Below are 27,670 nucleotides of genomic sequence, written 5' to 3' on the forward strand. Positions count from 1 at the left end.
ATCTTGTATGTCGCATAGGTAACAGTACTGTACAGGTATATCTGTATGTCATGTATGTCATAAATGTCATGATTAGATTAGATTAGATGATTAGATTCGATTTTTATATCTGTACATTTACATTTACATTTACATTTAGTCATTTAGCTGACGCTTTTATCCAAAGCGACTTACAAGTTCTGTACGACAGGTCATCAGGAAGGGTACAACTCTATCAGCTGAGTAACAATGTTCATCAAAGTGTTGCGTGTTATAGTGTAGGTTAGTTTATTAGGACAAGTGCATGACAGTACGGTTAGTTAGGGTTTTATTTTTTTGTTTGTTTGTTTTATTTTTTTTTATTATTTCAGATAATGGTTGAAGAAGTGAGTCTTTAGTCGACGGCGAAAGATTGGACGGGATTCGGCTGTCCTAACTGGGGTCTGTAGTTCATTCCACCATTGTGGGGCAAGGACTGAGAATAGGCGGCTTCTCTTTGATGACCCTCCCGGAGCTTGGATAGGAGTAGGTCTGAGGCGGCCAGAAGATGCAGAGCGTAGGGGTCTTGAGGGTGTGTAGTTAGAGACCATTGACCGGAAGTAGGCGGGAGCGGTTCCCTTTGCCACACGATATGCTAGGTAGAGGGCCTTGAAGCGGATACGTGCAGCAATGGGGAGCCAGTGCAGGTCCCTAAGAAGTGGGGTGACATGGGCCGACTTCGGTAGGTTTGAGATCAGGCGGGCCGCTGCGTTTTGAATGAGTTGAAGAGGCTTGGTGGCAGTGGCCGGGAGGTTAGCTAGCAGTGCGTTGCAGTAGTCGAGGAGGGAGATGACTGTTGATTGGACGAGGAGTTGGGTAGCTTCTTTTGTCAGGAAGGGGCGGATCCTTCTGACGTTGCTCAGGAGGAATCTGCAGGTTCTGGTTGTTGCTGCGATGTGAGCAGAGAAGTTCAACTGGTCGTCAAGGACAACACCAAGGTTCTTGGCGGTCGGGGACGCGGTCACAGCTGCATTCTCGACTGTGATGGAGAGGTCGGTCAGGGGGGAGGATTTGGCCGGCAGGTGAAGCAATTCGGTTTTGCTTAGGTTCAGTTTGAGGTGGTTGGTTGTCATCCAGGCGGAGATGTCGGACAGACAGGCCGAGATCCGCTCAGAGACGTGGATATCTGAGGGAGGGAAGGAGAGGAAGAGTTGAGTATCATCTGCATAACAATGATATGAGAAGCCATGAGACGTGATAATGTTACCCAGTGATTTAGTGTAGAGGGAGAAGAGAAGGGGTCCTAGGACCGAGCCCTGGGGGACAACCGTCCGCAGGGGGCGGGTGGCCGACAGGGTCCCTCTCCATGACACTTGGTAGGAGCGGTCATTGAGGTATGATGTCAGCCATGTCAGCGCAGATCCAGCCACTCCCATTCCTGCGAGGGCCGCGAGGAGGATCTGATGGTTGACTGTGTCGAAGGCCGCAGATAGATCTAGGAGAATCAGGACAGAGGAGAGGCCTTTCGCTTTTGCTAAGTGAAGTGCCTCTGTGACCGCAATGAGGGCCGTTTCTGTGGAGTGGCCAGTCCGGAAGCCAGACTGATTAGGGTCTAGGAGGTCATTCTGTAAGAGATAAGCAGTAAGTTGGTTGGATACAGCACGTTCAAGTGTTTTAGAAAGGAAGGAGACAAGAGAGACAGGACGATAGTTGCCTATGACGGTCTGTATGTTGTGTATGTCATAAATGTCATTATGAATTGAAAATGGGGGACCCTGATGTAAACAAGACGAAAGTCTTTCTCTGGTCTGCAATTGTGTGTATTGAGTTGTACTGTACTGTACCCATTCTGCAATCTGTTAATTAAAGTTTTCAATCAATCAATCAAACACGGCAGGCCAGCCCCAAGTTTGTCCCTGGCCCTCTAACCCAGCACCCTGGCCCTACCCCCACTGTCCCTGGCCCTCTCACCCAGCACCCTGGCCCTACCCCCACTGTCCCTGGCCCTCTCACCCAGCACCCTGGCCCTACCCCCACTGTCCCTGGCCCTCTCACCCGGCACCCTGGCCCTACCCCCACTGTCCCTGGCCCTCTCACCCGGCACCCTGGCCCTACCCCCACTGTCCCTGGCCCTCTCACCCAGCACCCTGGCCCTACCCCCACTGTCCCTGGCCCTCTCACCCAGCACCCTGGCCCTACCCCCACTGTCCCTGGCCCTCTCACCCGGCACCCTGGCCCTACCCCCACTGTCCCTGGCCCTCTCACCCGGCACCCTGGCCCTACCCCCACTGTCCCTGGTCCTCTCACCCAGCACCCTGGCCCTACCCCCACTGTCCCTGGCCCTCTCACCCGGCACCCTGGCCCTACCCCCACTGTCCCTGGCCCTCTCACCCAGCACCCTGGCCCTACCCCCACTGGCCCAGCCTCTGCGGCCTGCAGCCCAGCCCCACTCCTGTTCCTGGCCTTTATCCTCTGGAGCCCTGCCGCCATATAAATATATATCACAATATAGTAAATGTTCACAGATAATAGAATAGAATAGAATAGAAATACTTTTATTATCCAGAGGGAAATTTGACACTGCAAATCGCTCAACATTAAACATTTACGAATAAGAATAACAAAACAAATCAAATTGACTAAGATAAGAATAGAATAAAATAGAATAAAATGGAATAAAATATACAGTAAATAAATACAATCATGTGAACTAATACAAATGAAAGGCACTTTCTCTTTTCTCTGCCTCTCATGGTTCTTCTGTAATGCTAGGTGGTAGAAGAGGTTTGTTGTGTTGGAGTCTGAAGTGGGAACCGATCTGCAGCATACTTTGCAAAGTACAGTTTTCTGGTCAGAGTCAGATTTCTTTCCAAACCATGCGGCCAAATAACAGAAGTATCCCTGCTTTTGGTTCCTGATCTTAACTTGATTGCGTTCCGTTCTGTGTCGTGTTCATCCATGTTTGTTTGAACAATGTAAAATACTGCTGTAAAGCAGTTCTGCTGTTTTTTTGCGACAATGATCATAGAAACAATAGAGGAAAATCTCTATCAATAGAAATGTTTCTGTCATCCCATGATATATATTGTCATGTTGCACAGCCATACCCCCGCTGTTGCCCCTTCTGTTCCTCCAGACCAGGAGGCCTGTTGCCTAGCCCCTGTTTGGTTCCCAGCGTTAGCCCTGAAGTCCCTGCTCCCAGGCGCTCCTGCCCCTAAACCCTGCTGTGGTCCCAGAGACTTTGCTCCCCACCCCGGATGGTGGCCTGACTTTGGGGGGTGGAGGGGGGGATGGGGGTGTATAGGCTTCGTTGCGCCAGGTGGCGGGAGGGAGGGTGGAAAGATTGTCAGCGGGAGGGGGCAGGGACGGGGGGGATCCGGCTTTGGTGATGAGACAGTCATTTAGGCTCCCCCCTCCAGCGTGCGTACTAGTCGGCTGCCGTCACCATCACGTGGGAGTGGCGCCGGGCGTACACGCGGGAGGGGGGATTGGGTAGGGAGTGGGGGTGGGGGAAGCCGCTTGCCACTCTTATCTCCCAGAGGGCCTTCGACTCCAGCTCCCTGTTTCGACCTTGGTCCAGGAATTTGTTTTGGCTGACTGACTGGCACATTTATCCCAATGAATGACGTGAAGTAACCACATTTAGATGATTACAATGCTATTAGATTTGTTTAGATTATACTTTTAAATTTTTTTGGGACATATTCCCTGACAGAGCACAGCGCCAGGCTGGACACTTGCAGTGCAGACTCTGACCACAGGGTTATTAAAGTGGCCAATCAGATCGCGGAATCCGAACGCGGAACTGCAACTCCGTTGGTAAAAGACTACACGCTGCCCGTCTACATCTGTTTTTAATACATTTTCAATGAAAAGTATCCATTTGTTGGATTGTTAGGTTCTAATTTCAAAATAAACGAATGGACAGTAACACCTAAAATTATCTTCTAGGCATTCATTGATGGATCAATGTGCAGCCTTAGATCTTTAGATCATCCCCTTACTTTGAACAACACAAATGCTCACACTGTCCCTCTTACAGTGTTGTAGCACTCGAGTCCAGCACTCTGCATTTGGACTCAGAAGGTGCCGACTCAGACTTGTTAATTGATAAATAGTTATTAAAAATATATATATAATTGGCATAAGACATTGATGGCTCCCTTGGAAATGGTGACCGCTGTGTTCTGCTTTTCTTTATCATAAATCGATCAATAGAGACCGTATTAGATCCCCAATTATCATATGATCATTGGAAAGCCACACTCATTGGCTACAACCGTGTGCAAAGATTTTCGAGATCGCCAAATGATTGACGGAGCTAGAGCCCCGGGAGTCGGGGGTGGTATTGTGTACTTTTGCGTACTTTGGGGCACGCCTCACATATCGGCATGTAACTCGAGAACCGCTGAACGGATTTTTGTCACCTGAAAGGGCAATCGACAGGCAACAAATAGGGCTTTAATTCTATGTATATATTGTATAAAAAAAATGCACACCCGAGCCACTAGAGGTCGGCAAAGTGGCATCGCGAATCGTCCACATGTGGGCCCTTGGATGTTAAGAGGTTAATGTTTAAAAAAATAATTGTATTGCGTTCGTCACCAACGCCGGAGATGCTGGATTCGCCTGTTCGAATCCAGCTCCCGGCGTTGTCACCAGCTTGGCTGGCCGTTCACACTAATACAATTGGCAGTATTAGAGGGTGGGAAAGCTGGAGGGGTGGGTCCGGGTCGTTGTAAACAGCGACTCCTACAGTTCGGTCGGGGCGCCTGCTCAGCGCGGATAGGATCTAAGGGGGGTAGTGTGATCCTTCCACACGTTACACCCTCTCAGTGAGAGTCCGCGCTGCCAGGTGAAAAGAAGCGGTTGATTGGCTAGACGTGTGTCGGAGGAAGCACGTGATAGCCTCCACTCTCCCAGACCGACTGTGGGGGGTAAGTGCGCAGCGACCAGGAAGGGGATTGGGAATTGGCATAACGACTAACATTGGGATGGGAGAAAATCGGAGGAAAAAGGAGGGGGAAAAAGATCAATACATTTTTTTTTAATTATAAAATAAGTAAAGACCATAACCCTATCAAACACAGTAGTCAAAGTGTATATTTTCATTTTTACAGATGTTTTATATTATACGATTAATCGGAAATACTAATTTAACGGAAAAATGCTAATTATCGTAAAACCGCAAGGAAATTACTAAATCCAGATTAAACCCTGCCATTGGAAAGAGGAGCATTTTCCCTATCCATAGATGTATGATTTGGCCATAATAAGGTCAAGGTCAAGTTCAAGGTCAAATATGAATTCATAATTAAAATCGATTATTTTTATATTTGTACGTCAGCTTTTTGACTGCCAGAGTGGAGTGGACTCAACCTTGATGACTTGGACTTGGACTTGGACTAGGGTAATGGGGACTCGACTCGGGCTCTTCTTTGGAGACTTGGATTCGGACTCGAACACTTGAGATTTAGTGACTCGACTACAACACTGTCCTCCTATATCTAGTGCATCGCGCAAAAACACAGTCGCCGGTCAGGACCCGTCTACCCTCTCCAGTCGAGCCTTTGCTGCTGCAGGGCCCAGCAGCCTCACTCTCTGGGGGTGTGGGGGGGGGGCTTCCTTCATCATACAAAGTGTACAGAAGATTGCCTCATTGACGTTAGCAGGTTCCCCTTTAGCATTGGGTTTATATCCAAGATATCTCCAAATCCTCCCCCATCACTGTGTAAGCTGCTGCGTCGTCTAGGGCCTTCACGTGAAGTGAAATGTATTCCTCCCCCATCACTGTGTAAGCTGCTGTGTTGTCTAGGGCCTTCACGTGAAGTGAAATGTACTCCTGCCCCATCACTGTGTAAGCTGCTGTGTCGTCTAGGGCCTTCACGTGAAGTGAAATGTACTCCTGCCCCATCACTGTGTAAGCTGCTGTGTCGTCTAGGGCCTTCACGTGAAGTGAAATGTACTCCTGCCCCATCACTGTATAAGCTGCTGTGTCGTCTAGGGCCTTCACGTGAAGTGAAATGTACTCCACAGAGTAACACCGGTAACACCGACTAAACGGCTCGGTCAGAGTAAAGTCACTCAGGGGCCGGTTAAATGGAAGACGGACTCTCATCCTGTTTTGGTTCTCTGGTTGCTCTCCACTCCTAATCCCTCATCCTCGTGTCTAAACACCTCTCCCCATATCCTTGCCCCATTTAGCAAAGGGGTGTTCTACAAACCCCATTATCTTCACTACCACAGCTGTGTAGCTTGAGCCGAAATAAATGCGTACCCCAAAAACCACACTTAGTACACGTATACTCCCGAACACAAAAAACAACATTGCGTGGGGTTGTTTTGTCCACAGTATCTCAGCTCCTTGTGGGGGCGACATTCTATTCTTCTCTCCGTTCTTCTCCTTCTCCTCTGCTCTGGCCAGGCGGTCTTCGGAGCGCCCGTGTCGGGTGACAGAGGTAGAGAGGGAGATCAGGCGAGGGCCACTCTCATCAGCGATGTCATCCGTCTCTTGTGTTAGGACAGTCCTTGCCATACCGCGCAATTACCACTGATTGGAAATGGCAGTATATCACGGAGGAAGATTAGAGAGGAGATATGTCAGGGGTTTAGACAGCACTGTTTTGCAACAGATGGTACTGACAAGATATGCGACAGGAGCCTTGAACCCATAAAAGTTTATAAACTCAGATTTTCCTGTGTCCCTAGGCTTCGCTCTTTTTCAGTAGATGACCCTATGGATCAACTTGCTAAACAGAGCTAATGATGTTGGGATATATTTGATGTATCTGTTTGAATGTTTGTATAATAAGCAATGGTAATAGTTTGTTTATAAATGTACCATCACAAATCTATGAAGACTTCAGAAGTCTTCAGGGGTACAGGACATTTATCGTTCCCCAGCAACCTTTTTGCTAATCTCTCTTCCACACAAGAGCAAAGGTAAATGCGAAAATACTTGGCTCAAGGCAAGGGGGCCAATCACAGCACTTGCAGTACTGCCTTGCCCTACGCGCGGTTACATTTTGGGAGGGGTGCACAAACCAATTTTTCAGTCATGACGTTGCAATAAAATAAACCTCTAGATTTGGCTAAATGTTATAAGCTTTCTCAAATCGTTGAACCCTTTCCCATCACCCGAGTGACATAAATTGTTGGGAAATGTTTCCAAAGAAGTACTGTATAAAATGTGACCTTGTGTGGCTTGTCCAAAGTCTAACGCATCTCCATGAAAGACGACGCAGTGGGTTGTGCTAGTCCTGGACTGGGCTGCAGTAGTCTATGCAAATCTTACATTTTTATATGGTCAAAATCAACAAATCGTATATAAGGAACTTAGCAAATCTACCATATGTCTGGGCAATCAGTAATCTAACATAAATGTAACTGAGGGGTACAATTCCCTGACTGTATTGATAAGTATGGTATCATTAAACCACTACCGCTTTATGTACTTTAATTACTGGCCATACAGTACATGATATATAAATATAATGAACACTTCCCACAATGAACCGGTTCCAATCAAAGTTGTCTTTAAGTATTTATTGCATAAATAATACTTCTCGATATACTTTGAATGCACTTGTAAGGCAAAGGAATGTGCGTAGGCAAATCAACAATGAATGTCCATTCTCTGGTTACGCAGGAGGTAGTTATACAACCTGAATCTTAGGGAATTATATCTATGGTACACTAGTAATATAGCGGGAGATACTGGAAGGGTCCCCCTGGTTGTAAGCCAGCAGGGGTAGAAGATCTGTCGGTAGTAGAGAGTCTGGTCAACGATGACTAAGGAGACTCCGAGTACAGGAGACGGTGCAATAGCCTCTTGATCCACAGACGAATACAGCTGTTCTCCGTAGACTGTAGCTCCACAGTGAAGAAAGCTAGCCGGCCTCAGGCTCTCTGAGGCGCCGACTCGACTTGGCTCCTCGCGGGGTAAATCCAACACGTGCAGGCGTCGGCGATTCTCCGCTCCATAAATCACAGGACCAAAGCAAATATATTCCAGCCGCAAAGGGCTATGTAGTCGTCGGGTAGATTAATCCAGTGTACATGTCCACACGGTTCTCGTCTAGGTCTCCTCGGGTGAAAGCGCCATGGTAGCAGCCCAGCCTGGATAAGAACTCTAGCTAATACGAGGAAGCGTTGGGGATGCTGGTCACTGTAGAACTTTAGCCGCACGATACACTATACACAAATAGACTATTAATGACTTAATAGAAATATGTCGCACTCGACGGTATAGCGCCAAACTCTGACAATTCAGTTATTAATTCGCACGCGGTCTCAATGCTCTATTCTGGGGCCAAACAGGCCATACTTCACCGCACGTTGTATCGTGGGTGAGGCTTCAACTTATTGGGTAACATACTTCTGTATTCACCTGCGCCGTATTTATATGCACGGTGAACAAACTAGTGCCAATCTCATTTCTGTCGCGTATCCCTGGGCAAGGCCGGGCATGTCCAGACATGTCTTGATGGTGACTTTGAACCTGACTCCGGAGGCCGGTCCCTGGCGCCGGTGGACCGCTGTCCAATAGGAGAATGAAATATTATGGTCTGGGCTAAAGGGATATTCCGTGTATATGTACAAGGAATATACAAGGGATATCAAACGATATACAAATACTATGCAATATATATCAATCAATAAATATATATATTCGGTTTAATCTGATCCTTTGTAACAGCCTCCCCCTAATTAGTCCCACCTAATTAGCTAAGCAGAGACAGATTAACCGCACTGTCCACTACTCAATGTCCGTTGTGAGGGTAGGCAGTTCACAAAGTCAGGGGTCATGGTCGTCATTAAGCGAGTCGGGGAGCCTTGGCGACTCTATCAGCCTCGCCACGGGTCGGTTGTATGTCCGTCCTTGGCCGAGCACTTCTGCCACTCTGACCTTTCCGTCGGCACCAGTGGTCACTTTGCTTACGCGGCCGGCCGGCCACGCAGCTCGGGGTAGTGACTGGTCTATGGTCATGACGACTGGACGGGATGAAGGGGGGCTTAGGAGGAAGCGGGCCTGAGACTGCTTTGATCTGTGCTTGGCTGTGCCTCCTCCTCCTCCGTCTGTTTCTCTTGTTTGCTCTGTACCCCGTCTGAGGAGGGGCCGGTCCCGGCCGCCCCGTCAAGGAGTCGCTTGGGGTGCTGGGTTCGAGGTCAGCTACGTCTGAAGCGCAGCTGAGGGGGGTGGAGTTCCGAACTCCCTCTGGTGCCCACGGTTCTCTCACGGGCCTCTCGCTTAATGTCAATAGCCTCTGCTGTACGAGGGAGTGGCCGGTGTCGCTCGCCTTTGTGTGTAGGCAGCGTGTAGACGTGGGTTGACTGTCAAGTCCGTAGAGGGGGCCCTGGAGCGTCCATCCCAGTCGGGTCTGAACCGCGACTGGGCATCCTTTGGGTCCGATGTGGGCCGCCTCGATTGGGAGAATGAGGTCCGCGTGGTCGGAGCCGATGAGCAGGGTCGGTGTGGCGCCGTCGATAAGCGGTATAGGTAGTTGACGTAGGTGCACATACTTAGCCATCAGCTGTGGGATGGGGTAGGTGTACTGAGACAGGCCTATGTCGTGGCTGGTGAAGACGTTGGTTATACTATACTGCTTCTCGGGCTGGTCCACCGCTGCTATCTTGAAGGAGACCTTTTCACCTTTTATGGTCTTCTGGTCCCTTCTGATGGTGCGTATGGTCATGGTATCTTTGACACCCCGCAGGCCCAACTGGGCTGCTGCGGAAGCGAGGAGGAGAGTCTTTTCAGACCCATCGTCCAGGACGGCGTAAGTGTCCAGGACCTTGTCCTCGCAGCTCAGGAGCACTCTGACCACTTTGAGGAGCACTCGGGGGGTCCCGCTATGCTGGTCAATGTGGAGCACTCCTGTTGGTCGGTTGCCTTGGACCTTCTGGTGGGCTCCGCACCGTGCTGCGCGGTAAGCGGCGCCCGCCTGGGCCGCCCCTACGCGGTAAGCGGCGCCCGCCTGGGCCGCCTCACGCCACTGGTCAACTTGGACGGGGTTCAGTGTCTTATATTCGGCGCACTGTGCCAGCCAGTGTCCGCCGTCGCAGTAGGTACAGTAGGGAGCGGTCTGGTGGCTCTTCGGTACTGGTGCCACCGCCTCGGCATGGTACATTACCGCGACGGGCCCACTCTGTTGTCCTGGCTGACGCCTGTTGATGTCATGCAGGACCTCCAAGTGGGTGCCACCGCACCTGCTGCACTTCTTCTTCAAGCGGCACTCAGCTTCTAGGTGGCTGTGCGCGCAGCGGAAGCAGCGGTGGTGGTCCTTGATCCACTGACTCACCTCGTCCGTGGTCAGCTTCCCGAAAGTGTCGCATTGGTACAGCCGATGTTCTCCCTCACAGTACTGGCACTCAATCTTCCACTGGTCCTCTTTCGTCGAGGGGGTGTTGTGGTTCTTGCTGCTCGGTACTGATTCTGATTGGTGCATGACGGTCACCAATCTGCGGCCATCGTTTGCTCTCCTAGGTCCGAGTCTTGGGCTTGGTCCACTCCATACGAACGTGTCGAGTCGTAGGCTACTGACCTCCCTGGCGAGGAACTCAGATAGGTCTAGGAGGGATGCCTCTGGACCGTTGGGGTCGCGGTAGTCTCTCTGCCGCCGAAAACGCTCTTGTCGGGCGGGAGGGAGCTTCTCTAGTATCCTCTCTACATTAGAGTTAGCGTACAGTTCATAGATCCCTTTTTCCTTTTGGGACCCCAGCATCCCTACCAGGGACTGTACCTTGATAGCGAGGTCATCTAATGCTCTGTTGTCTCTGGCTGGGGGGAGACGGTCAATGTCTCTTATCTCCTGTATCACATAGTCCCATATGCGTCCATAACGTTGGTCGAGGGCTACTAGAGCCGCGGTGTATGGGGTAGTAGAGCTGGAATATGCCAGCGCTATATTGTGCGCTCTGGGCACCTTCAGGTGCTTGAGTAGGATAGCATACTTGTACGGTTCATCTTGTACGTCGGACAGCATAGTCTCTAAGCACATTCGTAGCTCTGTGTACTGTGCTCTGTTCTCGTGTGTGAAGTCCGGGAACGTCGGTGTGCCATGGTACGATGCCATGGATGACTGGCACATCGGTGAGCGTTGGGGGAGAGGCCTCCTAGGCGAGTCTCCTCTTGCGTGTCGTCTTGGGCTGGTACTTGGTGGGTACCGAAGGTCGGGTACCCAGGTTCTGTTCCTCGGGGCTGGCGGTGCGTAAAACTCACCCGTGAGTTGAGTCGGGGGTTTGTAGCGCAGGGCCTCGGGGCTGACGTCTGGGCTGTACTGGACCTCCTGGTCCAGAGTACGTTGCTGCTGGTCGGGGCTGTACTGGGCCTCCTGGTCAAGAGTACGTTGCTGCTGGTCGGCTTGACATTCCTCCTCTTCCTCTTCCTCTTCCTCTGCTAGGACCTGGAGTCTTCTGTTCAGTCTCTCGGCGTGGTCCGGTTCTTCCCGGTTGCTGGGTCTCGTATGGACCGGCCGGGGAGGGGGTTCGGAGACGTGGACAGGATCCTCCTGTTGGCGGGGTCCCGGGTCGCTTGGTCGGGTAGGGGAATGTGTCCTAGACCCTTGTCTTGACGATCTCCGGGAGCTCCGTGCGGAGAGAGGGGGTGTCGCCATGGTGATCAATTTGTCCATCAGCTGCGCCTGCAGCCGCTCGCGCTCTGTCTCGCGCTGGGCATGGGCGGCGTCGCGCGCTGCTTCGCGCTGGGCATTGGCGGCGTCGCGCTGCGCATTGGCTGCGGCGTGCTGCGCATCGGCGCGGCTTCTCTCAATGTTCTCTTCCGTCTGGAGGCGTCTGGTCTCCAGTCTTGTGCGGTCGTCTTCACTCCTTTGTTGCGCCTGGAAGCGTTATCGCTCGGTTGCAGAATGTTCGCGTTCACGGAGGGCTTGCGCTTGGAGTTGCGCGTGAAGGCGCTCTCGTTCGTCTGCAGCTTGTTCGTGCTCGCTCGTCTGTTGCGCTTGGAGTCGATCGCGTTCACCCTGAAGTCGATCGCGTTCGGTAGAGGCTGCCAGGGTGGCGATGAGTGCCTGCGCCAGCATCTTGTCCGCCTCGCTGGGGGAAGACGCTGGTCGAGGTGATCGGCTTCCGGCAGTGTTCGCTGGAGATCTGTTCTCCGGTGGCGAGTCGAGGAGATCCATCTCCGGGGTGCTCGTCCCTTCTTGTAGTGGGTCGAGTTCCATCCCTGGAGGGCTTTCTTTATCCTGGAGCTCTCCGGGGACTACTTCTTCGGTCTTGGCGGGGGGTAAAGTCGTGTCAGGTCCCTCCTGGTCCCTACCGTGAGCTTGGTCAGTTACGTTAGAACCCACTAGGGCCTCTATTGGCGGGGTAGCCTGGGCGATAGGGTCGGACATAATTTTACTATCTACTTTTTCCGCGTTTACCGTCTGTAGAAGGCTAGGTAGTATATTGGCAACGTAATCCTCTAAGTACTGAGGTGTCTGCCGTCTACGCTGCGGGCTATCTACTTTAGGAGAACCGTTTTGTGGAGTGTTCATCATAGGCCATGTCAATATTAATACCACTATATTAATATTACACTAGTTACCCTCCGGCTCGAAGGACCAATTGTAACTGAGGGGTACAATTCCCTGACTGTATTGATAAGTATGGTATCATTAAACCACTACCGCTTTATGTACTTTAATTACTGGCCATACAGTACATGATATATAAATATAATGAACACTTCCCACAATGAACCGGTTCCAATCAAAGTTGTCTTTAAGTATTTATTGCAGCAAAAGGTACATATTACTTCTCGATATACTTTGAATGCACTTGTAAGGCAAAGGAATGTGCGTAGGCAAATCAACAATGAATGTCCATTCTCTGGTTACGCAGGAGGTAGTTATACAACCTGAATCTTAGGGAATTATATCTATGGTACACTAGTAATATAGCGGGAGATACTGGAAGGGTCCCCCTGGTTGTAAGCCAGCAGGGGTAGAAGATCTGTCGGTAGTAGAGAGTCTGGTCAACGATGACTAAGGAGACTCCGAGTACAGGAGACGGTGCAATAGCCTCTTGATCCACAGACGAATACAGCTGTTCTCCGTAGACTGTAGCTCCACAGTGAAGAAAGCTAGCCGGCCTCAGGCTCTCTGAAGCGCCGACTCGACTTGGCTCCTCGCGGGGTAAATCCAACACGTGCAGGCGTCGGCGATTCTCCACTCCATAAATCACAGGACCAAAGCAAATATATTCCAGCCGCAAAGGGCTATGTAGTCGCCGGGTAGATTAATCCAGTGTACATGTCCACACGGTTCTCGTCTAGGTCTCCTCAGGTGAAAGCGCCATGGTAGCAGCCCAGCCTGGATAAGAACTCTAGCTAATACGAGGAAGCGTTGGGGATGCTGGTCACTGTAGAACTTTAGCCGCACGATACACTATACACAAATAGACTATTAATGACTTAATAGAAATATGTCGCACTCGACGGTATAGCGCCAAACTCTGACAATTCAGTTATTAATTCGCACGCGGTCTCAATGCTCTATTCTGGGGCCAAACAGGCCATACTTCACCGCACGTTGTATCGTGGGTGAGGCTTCAACTTATTGGGTAACATACTTCTGTATTCACCTGCGCCGTATTTATATGCACAGTGAACAAACTAGTGCCAATCTCATTTCTGTCGCGTATCCCTGGGCAAGGCCGGGCATGTCCAGACATGTCTTGACGGTGACTTTGAACCTGACTCCGGAGGCCGGTCCCTGGCGCCGGTGGACCGCTGTCCAATAGGAGAATGAAATATTATGGTCTGGGCTAAAGGGATATTCCGTGTATATGTACAAGGAATATACAAGGGATATCAAACGATATACAAATACTATGCAATATATATCAATCAATAAATATATATATTCGGTTTAATCTGATCCTTTGTAACAATAAACGTGTAGAAAACAGATGAAATGAGGGTTAATGGAGGTACTGTAGGTCTAATGCTATCTGCAGGCAGACACTACAGTATATATTTCTTATACAACTTTCTGAACCTTAACATCCTTTTCCGTATGGGAGAAAACTGGACTTGTATTACATTTTTCTCCTTAAAAATGTTACCCCTCCACTCAAAATCTGGTTTTATTTTATGGGTAACTCCCCTTGGAAGCGTGACTTTGAATATACAGATTATTATTTGTGCAGAACTTGTCACCAGAGCGCCTTTTGAACATTCTTCCCGTGGAGAGGGAGAGCTTCACTGCACTTCTGTGAAATCGGAGTTGCATGTGTGATGTCACCAATAGGCCGAACCTAACATGGTCCAATATGTGGTAACTTGACACCTTTAGCTTCAGCATACACATAAGTGGGTGGTATTGACATGTCTTGAAATAATTGGAATTCCTGGTAAAGAATGGGTGCTAGTCGCCAATTTTTATATTCATAGATCCCTGCATTTTCAACAAGCAGATGCTGCTGAGCCTTTTTCAGTGATTTATTGAATAATGTGATGGAGAAGCCATATTTATACAAATTCCAATATAGAAGGGCGGCTGATTGGCGCAGTGGTCAATGCGCTCGCCTCTAATGCAGCATACACTGGGTTCGAGCCCAGCTCTCGCCGTTGCTACCGGCTGGCCGGTCGTTCATACTAACACAATTGGCAAGTGTTAGAGGGTGGGAAAGCCGGTGGGTGGGGATTTGACGTTGGGGACAGCGACTCCTACAGGTCGGTTTGGTGACGCCGGTGCAAAGGAAGCAGGAAGTAACGGGGGCAGCGTGAGCCTCCCACGCGTTACTCCTCGCCACTGAGAGTTCGAGTTGCTGCGGTGAAAAGATGCGACAGGCTGCCTCCTCGTGTACCGGAGGGGACACGTGATGCAAGGCTTCTGTCCTCACTACAACCGACCTGTGGGAGGCATAGTGTAGCAACGTTCAAGACAGGGGAGGGAAGAATTGGATATACGAAATTGGGATGGAAAAAAAATTGAAAATGGGGAGAAAAAGTGGATACAAAAAAATATTCCAATAGGCTATAGAAGATTTGTATGGTTTTAAAATACATCTGGAGGGGATCTTTAACTGCCTTTTCCCTGTTGATTAATTACTGAATATGTGGAACCCAGGAGGTAACAACTAATGGAGATCCACATAAACAATACACAATTAAATGAAGCCTAGAGGCTCCAAATGTTCTTTCCATGCACAAGGGGAAAACACAAAACAGTTATCCCAGAGATTATGAACAGGATAACATATGTAAATTAGAGAACTTTTGTTTGTTTTTTAAATACCCTAAATCATCTACTTATCCCCTGGTACATTCATAGTGTAGGCCAAGGATGATTAAAGAATCAGAGAACAATACAGTACGTGCACCGAGGAGAGAAGATTAATCCTTACCGTCATCGCTTTCACATTGTCAAGGGAAATTATTGTTTTATGTCTTTCTCTTTTTATGACCTGTTTGGCCAGACAACTTCGACATCTCTCCCTCCCTCCATGTCCAACATGAGGAGGAAAACAATCTCTGAATCATAGGATTAAATCGTCATTGTTTTATTATGGCTCGGAGGGAAGTCATCACTTTATTTTCCTCGCAGCTGTTGTTGTTTGCTGCGTGGACTTGGCCGACACTCCGGGTGTTTCATAAGACATTTCCGCGCAGCGGCGTCTGCTTCCTGTGAAGCGACAGTCACACAGAGCGCCAGTCACAGCATATAGACGGCGGTTGACGGCGCCATCCGGGGGTTGAGTGTGTGGTCGGTCGGGTAAGATGCTGGCAGATGGATCTAGGTTTGGTCACGAGAGGTCTGTCTGAGAGCGACGATACGGAACCTCTCCCACCCCCTAACCAACCCCCCGGAACTACCCCAGCTCAGCCAGCCAGCCAGCCAGCCCCTGGTTCATACAGTAATGAGAACCAAATGATTACCAGAGATGAGAGAGAGTGAGAGAAAGGAAGAAAGCGAGAGCGAGCCGAGGATGAGAGGGGAGGGAGTGGGAGGGAGTGGGAGAGAGGGGGAGAGAGAGAAAGAGAGAGGAAGTGAGAATGAGAGAGCGAGTAAGAGAGAGAGAGTGGGAGAAAAAGAGGGACAAAGATAGAGAATGGAAGGGAGAGAGAGAGAGGGAGGGAGAGAGAGTGGAAGAGGGGGAGGCGGTTGGCTCCCCCAATGGTGTCTATGGAAGAGGAGAGAGTGTGAAAGGGTTTGAGGGATACAGATGGACCCAGGGAAGGGGGGGGGGTGCCCTTATGGTGACTATGGTGGGGGAGGGGGTAGGTGGAGAGGGCTTATAGTGTATGACATCCAGAACCAGAGAGAGAATGGAACACAGAAAATTGTAGTCTGTCCCATAATCCACTGATGGGACTACATCGACCCAGTAACGTAATCAGATTTTTTTTTTATTATTGAGTAGGCCTAACCTGTGTTTATTTTGGAATTTGCACTCATAGATTGTGAAACTGAATAGTTAATTTATTCCAATTTGATTTAATTCCCCATTGACTGCAATTCCTATGTTGTTGTCCAAAGTAACAATTAAGCCGTAACTGTTTGAAATTATATAAAAATCTCACAATTAAAATGCCTTTTACCTTTTAACGTTTTTCTAAGTAATCCAACACGTTATCACCTGTTTGCTTTTGTCAACAGTAACTGTAACAGAGTGAAAATACTGTATGACAGTAATGTAATCAAAAACAACATGTAGGTCGTTACTTGCCAATGCTGCCGCCAAGTCTGCCAGAGTGTGAGAGGAAAAATAAATAGAGGAAGATTGATGTCAAAACAGGTCAAATGGAGGTGAAATGAATCTTGGCGGAAAGCAAGATTACCTGGAGTGTCAAAGTAAAACTCGTTCTGTCATAATGAAATATTGCTTCAGTGAAATGTGCATGAATCAGGTGAAATACCGTCCGGCTACCTTATGCCCCCTCAAAATGTGTCCCATAGGCAACTCCTCAGCCTCTGTGTGGAAACGATTTGTTCTACCCTCCAACCGCTGACCATAGATCATCGCTTCACAACTTCTCTTTTTTTCCCTCTCAACCCTAACATTTAAATGACATAAAAAAAAGTTGTGTCTTTCATACAACAGATGTTTACTCTGTAATGTAACTGACTACAAAAACATCTGTTTATATACGCAGGCTAAATGGATTTCACAGTGACTGTTGGCGGTAGTTTTTCATGTGAAAATAGTGACCAAATATTATTGCAGTAATTTTAATTAGATTAGGATATTTGTAACGGACCCCAATTTCCTATCTGGGACCCAGAGGCTGGGAAAGGCCCAGTCATAAATAATGTGCGCTACAATCTGATTGGCTGAAAGCCGTATGTTATTTGCTATAACATATAGCATTTATACAGTAGGGCTCGGGAAGTGGGCGGGAATTTAGACAGTTGCTACGCGTTGCTACGATTGCCGTTGAAGTTACAAATCAGCTATGACTTTGTAAACAACGATGATAGAATTTCACGACAAGAAAGTAGACGCTGGATACGAGTTGAAAGTCGATGGCTTCAGATTTCTCAGTCAATTTATTCAGCAGAGCAACAGCGGTATACAGTCGTTTTCACAGGATACAAAGCATCTTTCTGACACACAGCTTGTCCTGTCGTGTGTGTCTTCTAATGTCAAGATGAGTCGTGTATATGTGCCCAAACTGAATCTAAATGCTGTGATATGATTCGCCATTCCTACCTAGGTAAACCGGTTTGGTCTCTGTCTGCGTGGGTTTCTGATGTGTGAGGGTGTGTGAGTCATCCATCAATCTGGGACGATGTGTGTGTGTGGTCCAGAACCAGTTTGTCTTGTTAGATGAGACAGTGGTCACTGAAATGGCACATGAGAGAGTGTGTTTGTGTGTGTGTGTGCTAGTGTGTGTGTATGTGTGTGAGTGTCTGTGTGTGGTTCTGTCACTCAATTGTTAATCACATTAGAACTGGTTTGTGACCTGCCTGATGAAATCACTTTCAGGATGAAGTCAGTATTGATTGGGGTGCATTTTTCCCGTTGTAGTGATGTCAGAGCTCTGGCAATCGACATCTTTGTCTGGTATTCTGTCCATATTGCTTCTTAATAACAATGTGTGCTGTTTACTGTTTAATAACCATTAATAACCAATCAAAAATACACTACATAACCTCTCTTGTGACGTCCATGTGGGCATTACACTCAGTGTTATTTTTGACTCAATATCTTTCAATGTATTTAACCTATCAATAGTAAGATCAATATTTATATTCAGTTTTCCTAAGCATTTTTCTTTAAGGAAAATGTATATTAACCACAAGAGTAATTTATAAATTAATAAAAGAAATAAAAATAAAAAGAAGGAACTACCAATCAAGTTAATAATAATAAGAATAATACTGGAAAAGATTATAAAGAAAAGAAATAAAGAAAGAATGTTAACATTATTAATACAAGAAATAATAATCCAAGAAATTAGTAAACGAATTATAGTCCATTTGTCATAAAATGTAATTTGTAAACATTTTAAATAAAAAATTGTGGTCGATCTTTGTCGTTGGTCTTCTTCCATGATCAGGTCTTGCTTGTCATTCGTCGTGAATTTTCTAGTGTTTGTAGTCCATCTGTCCATCTCCTCTCTTTAAGAGAAATACAGCATTGTGTTTCTCTTACATTGTGTTTCGCCATGCAAGGCAGGCAAGCGTTGTAAAAGGAAAAGAAATAATGTTTTTAAATGTTTAAAAAAAAATTCAATTTCATGAAATGTGAAATTTCATAACACATTTTTTCTTTTTTTTTCTTCTTCCTCTCTTGTTCCTTGAGAGGTGAATCTTCCCCACAATCAATAGGGATAGAGGCGTCCTTGGTTTCAAGCCTCGCTGTATCTTCTTGGTCTAGTTTCTCGTTCTCTGTGGCCTCTGTGGCTTCTCGTGTATTTGCACTCTGACAGGTGCGTCGCCAGAATCCAATGTAGTGAAGCCCTCGTTTTTGGCTGCATCTCTATCTCCCTCTCTTTCTCCCGACAGCTGTCGGTCAGGTGTCTCCTCTCTGCCATGCCCTCGATCTCCACCGTTGTCCTCTGGATCTGCCACCTTTTGGGCTGCATTCCTCTCTCCTTGACCACCTTGTTGTCGGGCGCCCTCTCGCTGTGTGTCACCCTGGGACCACGTGGGCGATCGTGCCAGTTGTTGCAGATCACCTCTTGTGGCCCTTGGTGTCGTCTCGGCCCCCCGGAGTTTCTGATGCGATGTGGTATATAGCTCCACCTCTCTCGACACTGGCTCCACCTCTCTCAACACACTTTTGTCGTCCCCTGCTGGCTTTGGGTCGTTGAACCTCTGTGCCTGGTTGGCTCATGGTCGGAGCGCCTTTTTCTCGGCTTTGTGTAGTTTCCTTGTGGACCCACAACTTGTAGAGACTCCTTGGCCGTTAGTTGTTCCCTACTCTATCTATCTACTCTCACTCTATCTTCATAAAAAACAATAATTAACTAACTATAGTACAAATAATTTCATATTCTGATTCCACTTTGTGTGTGCTTTTTCCTTCATTTGTTTTTCCTTTCTTAAATATTCAGTTTTATAATTTACCCTTTTTTATTCCAGATTGTTTCTCTTATCCAACAACCTACAGTCTGAGAATTCAGCCATGGGAGTGTATCATTTCTTGTTTATATGTTTAACTATTTCTTTTGCTAATTAGTCTATATTTTATAGTTATTTCTCCATCTACTTACAATGTCTCTCATGTTGTCCATTTGCTTATAGAATAGTTTCTGATGGAACTTTCTTATTTCCTACTTACTGTTTCTAAAATTAATATTACACTTTTTCAACAATACATGGTCCATCTATTAACACTGGACTATATGCTGATCCCACTGTAGTGTTATTTTATTCTAATTAGTGTATTCTCAGTTGCACAGACCTGGCCTATTACTAATTATATGTTATTTTGAATTGTATACTATGTCTATTGTGCTTTTTATTTAATTTAGTTTATATTCCCTAATTTTCTTGACCTTGTCTTAATTTTCTATTATTTAACCATTATTGTTATACTTACCTCCTTTTAATCCTGTGCACTCTTTCAATTCAGTAGGCAGAGCGAGACGCTCAGCCAGTATCATGCAACTAGGGTTATAGAATAACCATACGTTATGTAATATCGCCGCCTTATTAACTTATTAAGTGCAATTTCATAGTCAAAACGTTTTTGAAAGACGTCTCTCTCGTCACATGTACATGTAGCCTCCTTGGATTTGTTCTCTATTCTTCAGAGCTTGAAAATGCGTCTTATCGGTTTACTTCAACGTAATCGTTTCTGGGACTCTGAATATACACACTTGTCTATTTTCTTCGTCATCATTTTTTATAATGCGGGACCTCAACTATCTATTTCCTTCGCCATCATGCGGGACCTCAACTTATCTATTTCCGTCGTCATTATTTATGATGCTGGACTTCAATTAAATAATTCTATATTATTCAGAGTATTCAGTAACCATAACTTTGAGAAACCTTGTGTCTTTATGTCCCCTGCTGTAGGTGCGACCATACAGTTTCAGATTGATCAGAACACTGATCGGAAGATTTTTAGCACCGTTCCTATTGACCGTTGCAATTTCTGTTTCCAGATTAAAAACCGTATAGCGTTCAACATTAACGCTTGAGTTTGCACATTTTCACCTCTGGTACTACAGCAAACTAAAGCAACGTTCTCTCTTTATTAATAGTAAGCCTCCTTCTAACCTATTTTCTTCGCACGCTAATAGTACGGTACCTCAACTTTAATAATCTATTTTCTTCGTCATCATTTTCTATAATGCGGGACCTAAACTATCTATTTTCATCGCCATAATGCGGCACCTCAACTTATCTATTTTCATCGTCATTATTTTTTTTTATGCTGTACCTAAACTCTACTTTCCCTAATACTCTATTTTCTTCGCCATCGTTTTCGATGCGGTACCTAACTAATTTCACGTACTTATTCGGCAAAAATCGCCTAACAAATGAGAACACTTAAAAGATTGATTATTTTTATCCTGTGATTCTCTGTAAACTCTGTTGTGTCTTGCCAACATGTTACTTTCTTCCCCGAATCAGTCATTCTCTCCTTCTGGCAGTGGCACACAATTTCACATTTTGCTAACATGTTGAAGTTTTACTCACCCTCAACTTTTTGAAGAAAAGAAACTTCTGCTCAGTTGGCTGAAGAAACGGTCTGTTGGCGAGGTCCTTGTTTAGCAAAACGTCCAACGTTGCTTGATTCTCTGTTGGTTCGGTTTCCCCTGGTTTGTCGTTCTCTGGTTTCGATGCACCATTAATGAAGTTACAAATCAGCTATGACTTTGTAAACAACGATGATAGAATGACCAATTTCACGACAAGAAAGTAGACGCTGGATACGAGTTGAAAGTCGATGGCTTCAGGTTTCTCAGTCAATTTATTCAGCAGAGCAACAGCGGTATACAGTAGTTTTCACAGGATACAAAGAATCTTTCTGACACACAGCTTGTCCTGTCGTGTGTGTCTTCTAATGTCAAGATGAGTCGTTTATATGTGCCCAAATTAAATCTAAATGCTGTGATATGATTCGCCATCCCTACCTAGGTAAACCGGTTTGGTCTCTGTCTGCGTGGGTTTCTGATGTGTGAGGGTGTGTGAGTCATCCATCAATCTGGGACGATGTGTGTGTGTGGTTCACTTAACCTAGAACCAGTTAGTCTTGTTAGATGAGACAGTGGTCACTGAAATGTCACATGAGAGAGAGTGTGTGTGTGTGTGTGTGTGTGTGTGTGTGTGTGTGTGTGTGTGTGTGTGTGTGTGTGTGTGTGTGTGTGTGTGTGTGTGTGTGTGTGTGTGTGTGTGTGTGTGTGTGTGTGTGTGTGTGTGTGTGTGGTATTGTGTGTGTGCTAGTGTGTGTGTGTATGTGTGTGAGTGTCTGTGTGTGGTTCTGTCACTCAATTGTTAATCACATTAGAACTGGTTTGTGACCTGCCTGATGAAATCAGTTTCAGGATGAAGTCAGTGTTGATTGGGGTGAATGTTCCCCGTCGTGGTGATGTCAGAGCCCTGGCAATCGACATCTTTGTCTGGTATTCTGTCCATATTGCTTCTTAATAACAATTTGTGCTGTTTACTGTTTAATAACCATTAATAACCAATCAAAAATACACTACATAACCTCTCTTGTGACGTCCATGTGGGCATTACACTCAGTGTTATTTTTGACTCAATATCTTTCTTAGTAAGATCAATATTTATATTCAGTTTTCCTAAGCATTTTTCTTTAATGAAAATGTATATTAACCACAAGAGTAATTTATAAATTAATAAAAGAAATAAAAATAAAAAGAAGGAACTACCAATCAAGTTAATAATAATAAGAATAATACTGGAAAAGATAATAAAGAAAAGAAATAAAGAAAGAATGTTAACATTATTAATACAAGAAATAATAATCCAAGAAATTAGTAAACGAATTATAGTCCATTTGTCATAAAATGTAATTTGTAAACATTTTAAATAAAAAATTGTGGTCGATCTTTGTCGTTGGTCTTCTTCCATGATCAGGTCTTGCTTTTCATTCGTCGTGAATTTTCTAGTGTTTGTAGTCCATCTGTCCATCTCCTCTCTTTAAGAGAAATACAGCATTGTGTTTCTCTTACATTGTGTTTCGCCATGCAAGGCAGGCAAGTGTCGTAAAAGGAAAAGAAATAATGTTTTTAAATGTTAAAAAAAAAAATCAATTTGATGAAATGTGAAATTTCATAACACATTTTTTATTTTATTTGTCTTCTTCCTCTCTTGTTCCTTGAGAGGTGAATCTTCCCCACAATCAATAGGGATAGAGGCGTCCTTGGTTTCAAGCCTCGCTATATTTTCTTGGTCTAGTTTCTCGTTCTCTGTGGCCTCTGTGGCTTCTCGTGTATTTGCACTCTGACAGGTGCGTCGCCAGAATCCAATGTAGTGAAGCCCTCGTTTTTGGCTGCATCTCTATCTCCCTCTCTTTCTCCCGACAGCTGTCGGTCAGGTGTCTCCTCTCTGCCATGCCCTCGATCTCCACCGTTGTCCTCTGGATCTGGCCCCTTTTGGGCTGCATTCCTCTCTCCTTGACCACCTTGTTGTCAAGCGCCCTCTCGCTGTGTGTCACCCTGGGACCACGTGGGCGATCGTGCCAGTTGTTGCAGATCACCTCTTGTGGCCCCTGGTGTCGTCTCGGCCCCCCGGAGTTTCTGATGCGATGTGGTATATAGCTCCACCTCTCTCGACACTGGCTCCACCTCTCTCAACACACTTTTGTCGTCCCCTGCTGGCTTTGGGTCGTTGAACCTCTGTGCCTGGTTGGCTCCTGGTCGGAGCGCCTTTTTCTCGGCTTTGTGTAGTTTCCTTGTGGACCCACAACTTGTAGAGACTCCTTGGCCGTTAGTTGTTCCCTACTCTATCTATCTACTCTCACTCTATCTTCATAAAAAACAATAATTAACTAACTATAGTACAAAGAATTTCATATTCTGATTCCACTTTGTGTGTGTGTTACGACCCTGGCTCATGGGCACGCAACCTATGTGCAAACCAACACCAAAACCCTGTGCTCTAACTCGAAGTGCTACTATCTCAAGGAACTATTAATATAAATGTAAACTAAAGTACTAAGGTAAACCCAACGGACAAGGACTGGAAGAACCTGACAGCTCTTCTTCTAAGCACAGACACTGCATGTGTGTTACTAGGTCTGCCTTTAAAGCTCCCAGCAGGTAACCAATCAGCACTAATTGGCTAATTGGCAGCCCTCACCTGCATGCCCCTTGACACAGGAGTACCTAGCCATCCCTACCTAGGTAAACCGGTTTGGTCTCTGTCTGCGTGGGTTTCTGATGTGTGAGGGTGTGTGAGTCATCCATCAATCTGGGACGATGTGTGTGTGGTCCACTTAACCTAGAACCAGTTAGTCTTGTTAGATGAGACAGTGGTCACTGAAATGTCACATGAGAGAGTGTGTTTGTGTGTGTGTGTGTGTGTATGTGTGTGTGTGTGTGTGTGTGTGTGTGTGTGTGTGTGTGTGTGTGTGTGTGTGTGTGTGTGTGTGTGTGTGTGTGTGTGTGTGTGTGTGTGTGTGTGTGTGTGTGTGTGTGTGTGTGTGTGTGTGTGTGTGTGTGTGTGTGTGTGTGAGGTATTGTGTGTGTGCTAGTGTGTGTGTGTGGTTCTGTCACTCAATTGTTAATCACATTAGAACTGGTTTGTGACCTGCCTGATGAAATCAGTTTCAGGATGAAGTCAGTGTTGATTGGGGTGAATGTTTCCCGTCGTGGTGATGTCAGAGCCCTGGCAATCGACATCTTTGTCTGGTATTCTGTCCATATTTCTTCTTAATAACAATTTGTGCTGTTTACTGTTTAATAACCATTAATAACCAATCAAAAATACACTACACCGTGATATTTGGTGGATCACTTACATTAAAGGCACAATTAGTATCTTTTTACTCAAAAACATGTATAGACTCATACAAACATAATTCCCTCTCAATCATCACTTGTGACCCACTAGAAGTGTGTGGTGGCGGTGTCTCTATCAACAGAGACCCCTCCCTCTGCCTGTATTTGATCATTTTGCTGTGCTCGGGACGCTTCTGGGCAGCAAGTGCATCTTATGTGCATGTTATGTGCATGTTATGTGCACACTGCACACATGTATCCCCTCCCTACTTGCCATTTCCCCACGTGGAATGCACCTGATTGGATAAATCTGCTGCTAGTGGGCAGTCCGTGGTTATCTGCTCCTGTTGTCAACTTTCTCTTAACCTAAAATGTCAAGTTTTCAAGTAAAAAAAAAAAATGCTCACATCCCTATCGTTTTTCCAGTGTAGAGGAGTGGCTACTCGGCCTAGCAGCAACATCAACACAAGTAGTACAGAAGCAATAAGAACAGTGTAAACAATTAAAAAAATAAAATTTAAATAGTAGCATAATAATAAAATAGTAGCACAATTATTTGTAATAACAAAATAAGCATAATGCATACATTATACATTACAGTATAAGAAAGTGTACTGTGTGCAAATGGTATGTGCAAGTCAGTATTGTGTGCAAGACACTACAGTATTGTGTGCAAATCACAGCACTGTGATTTCCCTCAGCCACAGGTCGTCAGTGTTGTTTGTTAATGAGTCAGACTGCCTCAGGGAAAAACTGTCCTGGAGTCTGCTGGTCCGGGCCTTGAGGCTGCAATACTGTTTGCCGGATGGCAACAGCTGAAACAGTTTGTGGTTGGGATGGCTGTGGTCCTCAATAATCCGGTGGGCTTTGCTGACACACCATCCATTGTATATATCCTGGATGGAAGGGGGGTACCAGCCACAGTTTTCCCACAGATCATCACCACCTGGCGATGGTCTGACTGGAAGTTTAGAATCCAGCTGCACAGGTTGAGGTTGAGTCCTGAATAATGTTTCTGACTAAATGTTCTGTGATACGTTTGATATGATATTCCTGGATCTTGAGTTATTTGATCTGTGATGCCTAGTTTTACAGTTTTATCTGAACTAGTGTAATGGCACAGCGTTTCATGTAATGTAAGCGCCACATTGTGTTGGTGGTGCTCTAGTGACATCTAGTGGCTGAAACAACTTATTATGCCTATAAATGACAAAAACTAAGGTAGGGATGGAGGAAAAGAAGGGCTAGTTTTCTTCTATGGTGGTTGTGAGGTTTTCTGTGGAAGCTTTTCACACAACAAGACAGAAATCCACCTGTCAACCAGAGTGATCCACTACAAAATGGCAGCTTTGTGACGTCACATGATATCATGTTCACAGGCTGTATCATCATAGAGTTAATATTGATATTGCAGTATTTTATTCACACCATGAAATCAAATACTGTATACATTTTATTTTATGAAGCAATAGATCGCTCATGGTCATATGTTACAGTATAATAAATGACAGCACTGCTCTAATGATCACAGCTGTGGTGTTATGTACTATAACACACACACTTCCTCGTGATTCATTGCTTAAATAAAAAAAAAATACTGATGTATTCCTGTGATGATCCTGTGTGCCTTAATACTGGGATGGCACTGGTGTGCACGGGTATCTCTATATAGAGATGTTGGTACACACCCTAGTGTTATCCCAGGTGTATGTAATGGTGTATGTATCTGTGTATCTAATGTTTGTGAGGGCATGTCTACTTTGTACACTAACTGATTGTATTACCTTTTTTATTTACCTACTGTATTTCCTATTTTATAATGTTTTATGTCAGGCCTTTAAGGGACGGGTGTTGCAAATTAGCTTTGGCTACAAACACTATGATACAGGCATTAGATCTCTATGTATTTGTATCTGTCCCTTTCAAATACATCAAATCAAAATATGTGTCAGTGTGCCCTTAAATGTTATTCCAATCATTTCCACGGTTGCTCACCGAATCGACAATCACATTGTTGTGTCTGGTTTCGTCTTCTGTGGTTCCTCTGACTAAACGTGTGGAATAGCCAAGTTCTACCGCTCATGGCTTTGTTTTTCCTCGCCTGTCTTTCTCGGGAGTCAATACAATTACTCTTGAGAGAAGAGTGTAGAAGAAGTGCAGTCATGTTCCAAGTTTAGCCTTGAGATGTTATGCTTGAGAAACTGAAAAAAACAGCCTATAGTAAGTCTGCACTAAATACATGCTCTGCCATGTTCTGCTTTCTGCTTTGAGATTAGCTGTTCCCCCTCCTGGGGCCTCGGGAGGTGAAGCCGTAGATTAAGAACGGTGTCAATAATTTGGACAGTGTAGGGTGAAATGTGTGCCTCCACTGGGTGCTTATGTGTACAGCGACACCTTGGCCTCAACACTTACAGACCCCCAGGCTCTGTTTGTCTTTAAACATTTACTTTCAAAGGATTAATGCTCGCCGGGCGCCAGGTCCTCGCACCGAGACAAAAAGGCGACACACCAGGAATTCAAACACCGGAGTTCAAACACAGCGCTTTGTACCTTTGACAGATTTCTCAGACCTCCATGTTCCATGTTTTCGTTTGTGGCCTCTTGCACAGAGAGATGCTAAATCTGTAAGTCGTGCTGACATGTAGCGCATGACACCGTGTGATGCGGCGAGAATTATGCTCTTCTTGTTTCATTTAATGCCTGCCTATAGGCCATAATGCAAAGCATGAAACTCTAGAGGCCCCCGACGTGAAAAGAGTTATGTTAGCCACAGTCCTTTGAAAGTTGTTTGCTCGAGTCCCGATAAGATGTTATGATCCAGCTATTTATGGCAATGGAGGTGTACTGTAGATCCGTATATCGTTGTGATTTACAGCACTGCGTTGGTTTGGTTTCTTTTATGGTGGATGTAAATGTGACGTTGGTTTCATGACTTGTTAAGACTGTTCCTTGGCTGTTGCAGAGAAAAATGTCACCTCGTGATTTTAGTGTTAGTACTAATAACATTAACACCTTCTCCCACCCCCTGTCTCTCCAGCCATCCTAAATATGGACAACACCGTGGTGGACCTGGAGACTCTACAAGCCCTGTTTGAGAATGTAAGTCTGAAGAGGAGGAGGGTTGGAGCTTCTGTGCGTCTTCTGTATGACTTCTGTATGTCTTCACAATTGAAAGGATTATCAAAGACCTTTTTTTTTTTTATCAGAACTTCTGGAAGATCATGGATGATTAGTTTGATTACTAGGGATGTCCAGATCCGATCACGTGATAGGGATCGGAGGCCGATCACATGATTTTCAGAAGATCGGGGGGAAAAATCTGGAGTAAAAAAAAATATGTTT

General features: G+C 45.9%; 1 protein-coding gene across 1 annotated transcript in view; it reads left to right on the plus strand.

Moving 5' to 3' along the window:
* The window catches only part of fmn2a (formin 2a), a gene marked incomplete at its 5' end in the record, with an annotated part of 139,297 nt that overhangs the window by 63,756 nt on the left and 47,871 nt on the right, over nucleotides 1-27,670 (plus strand). Inside the window, one exon of the mRNA XM_084321997.1 lies at nucleotides 27,366-27,427. Coding sequence (XP_084178123.1) covers nucleotides 27,366-27,427 — 62 coding nt within the window. The remainder of the gene's footprint in view (nucleotides 1-27,365; nucleotides 27,428-27,670) is intronic.

The sequence above is a fragment of the Notolepis coatsorum genome, assembly GCF_963971535.1.
Source record: "Notolepis coatsorum genome assembly, chromosome: 9".
In the NCBI taxonomy this organism is placed as follows: domain Eukaryota; kingdom Metazoa; phylum Chordata; class Actinopteri; order Aulopiformes; family Paralepididae; genus Notolepis; species Notolepis coatsorum.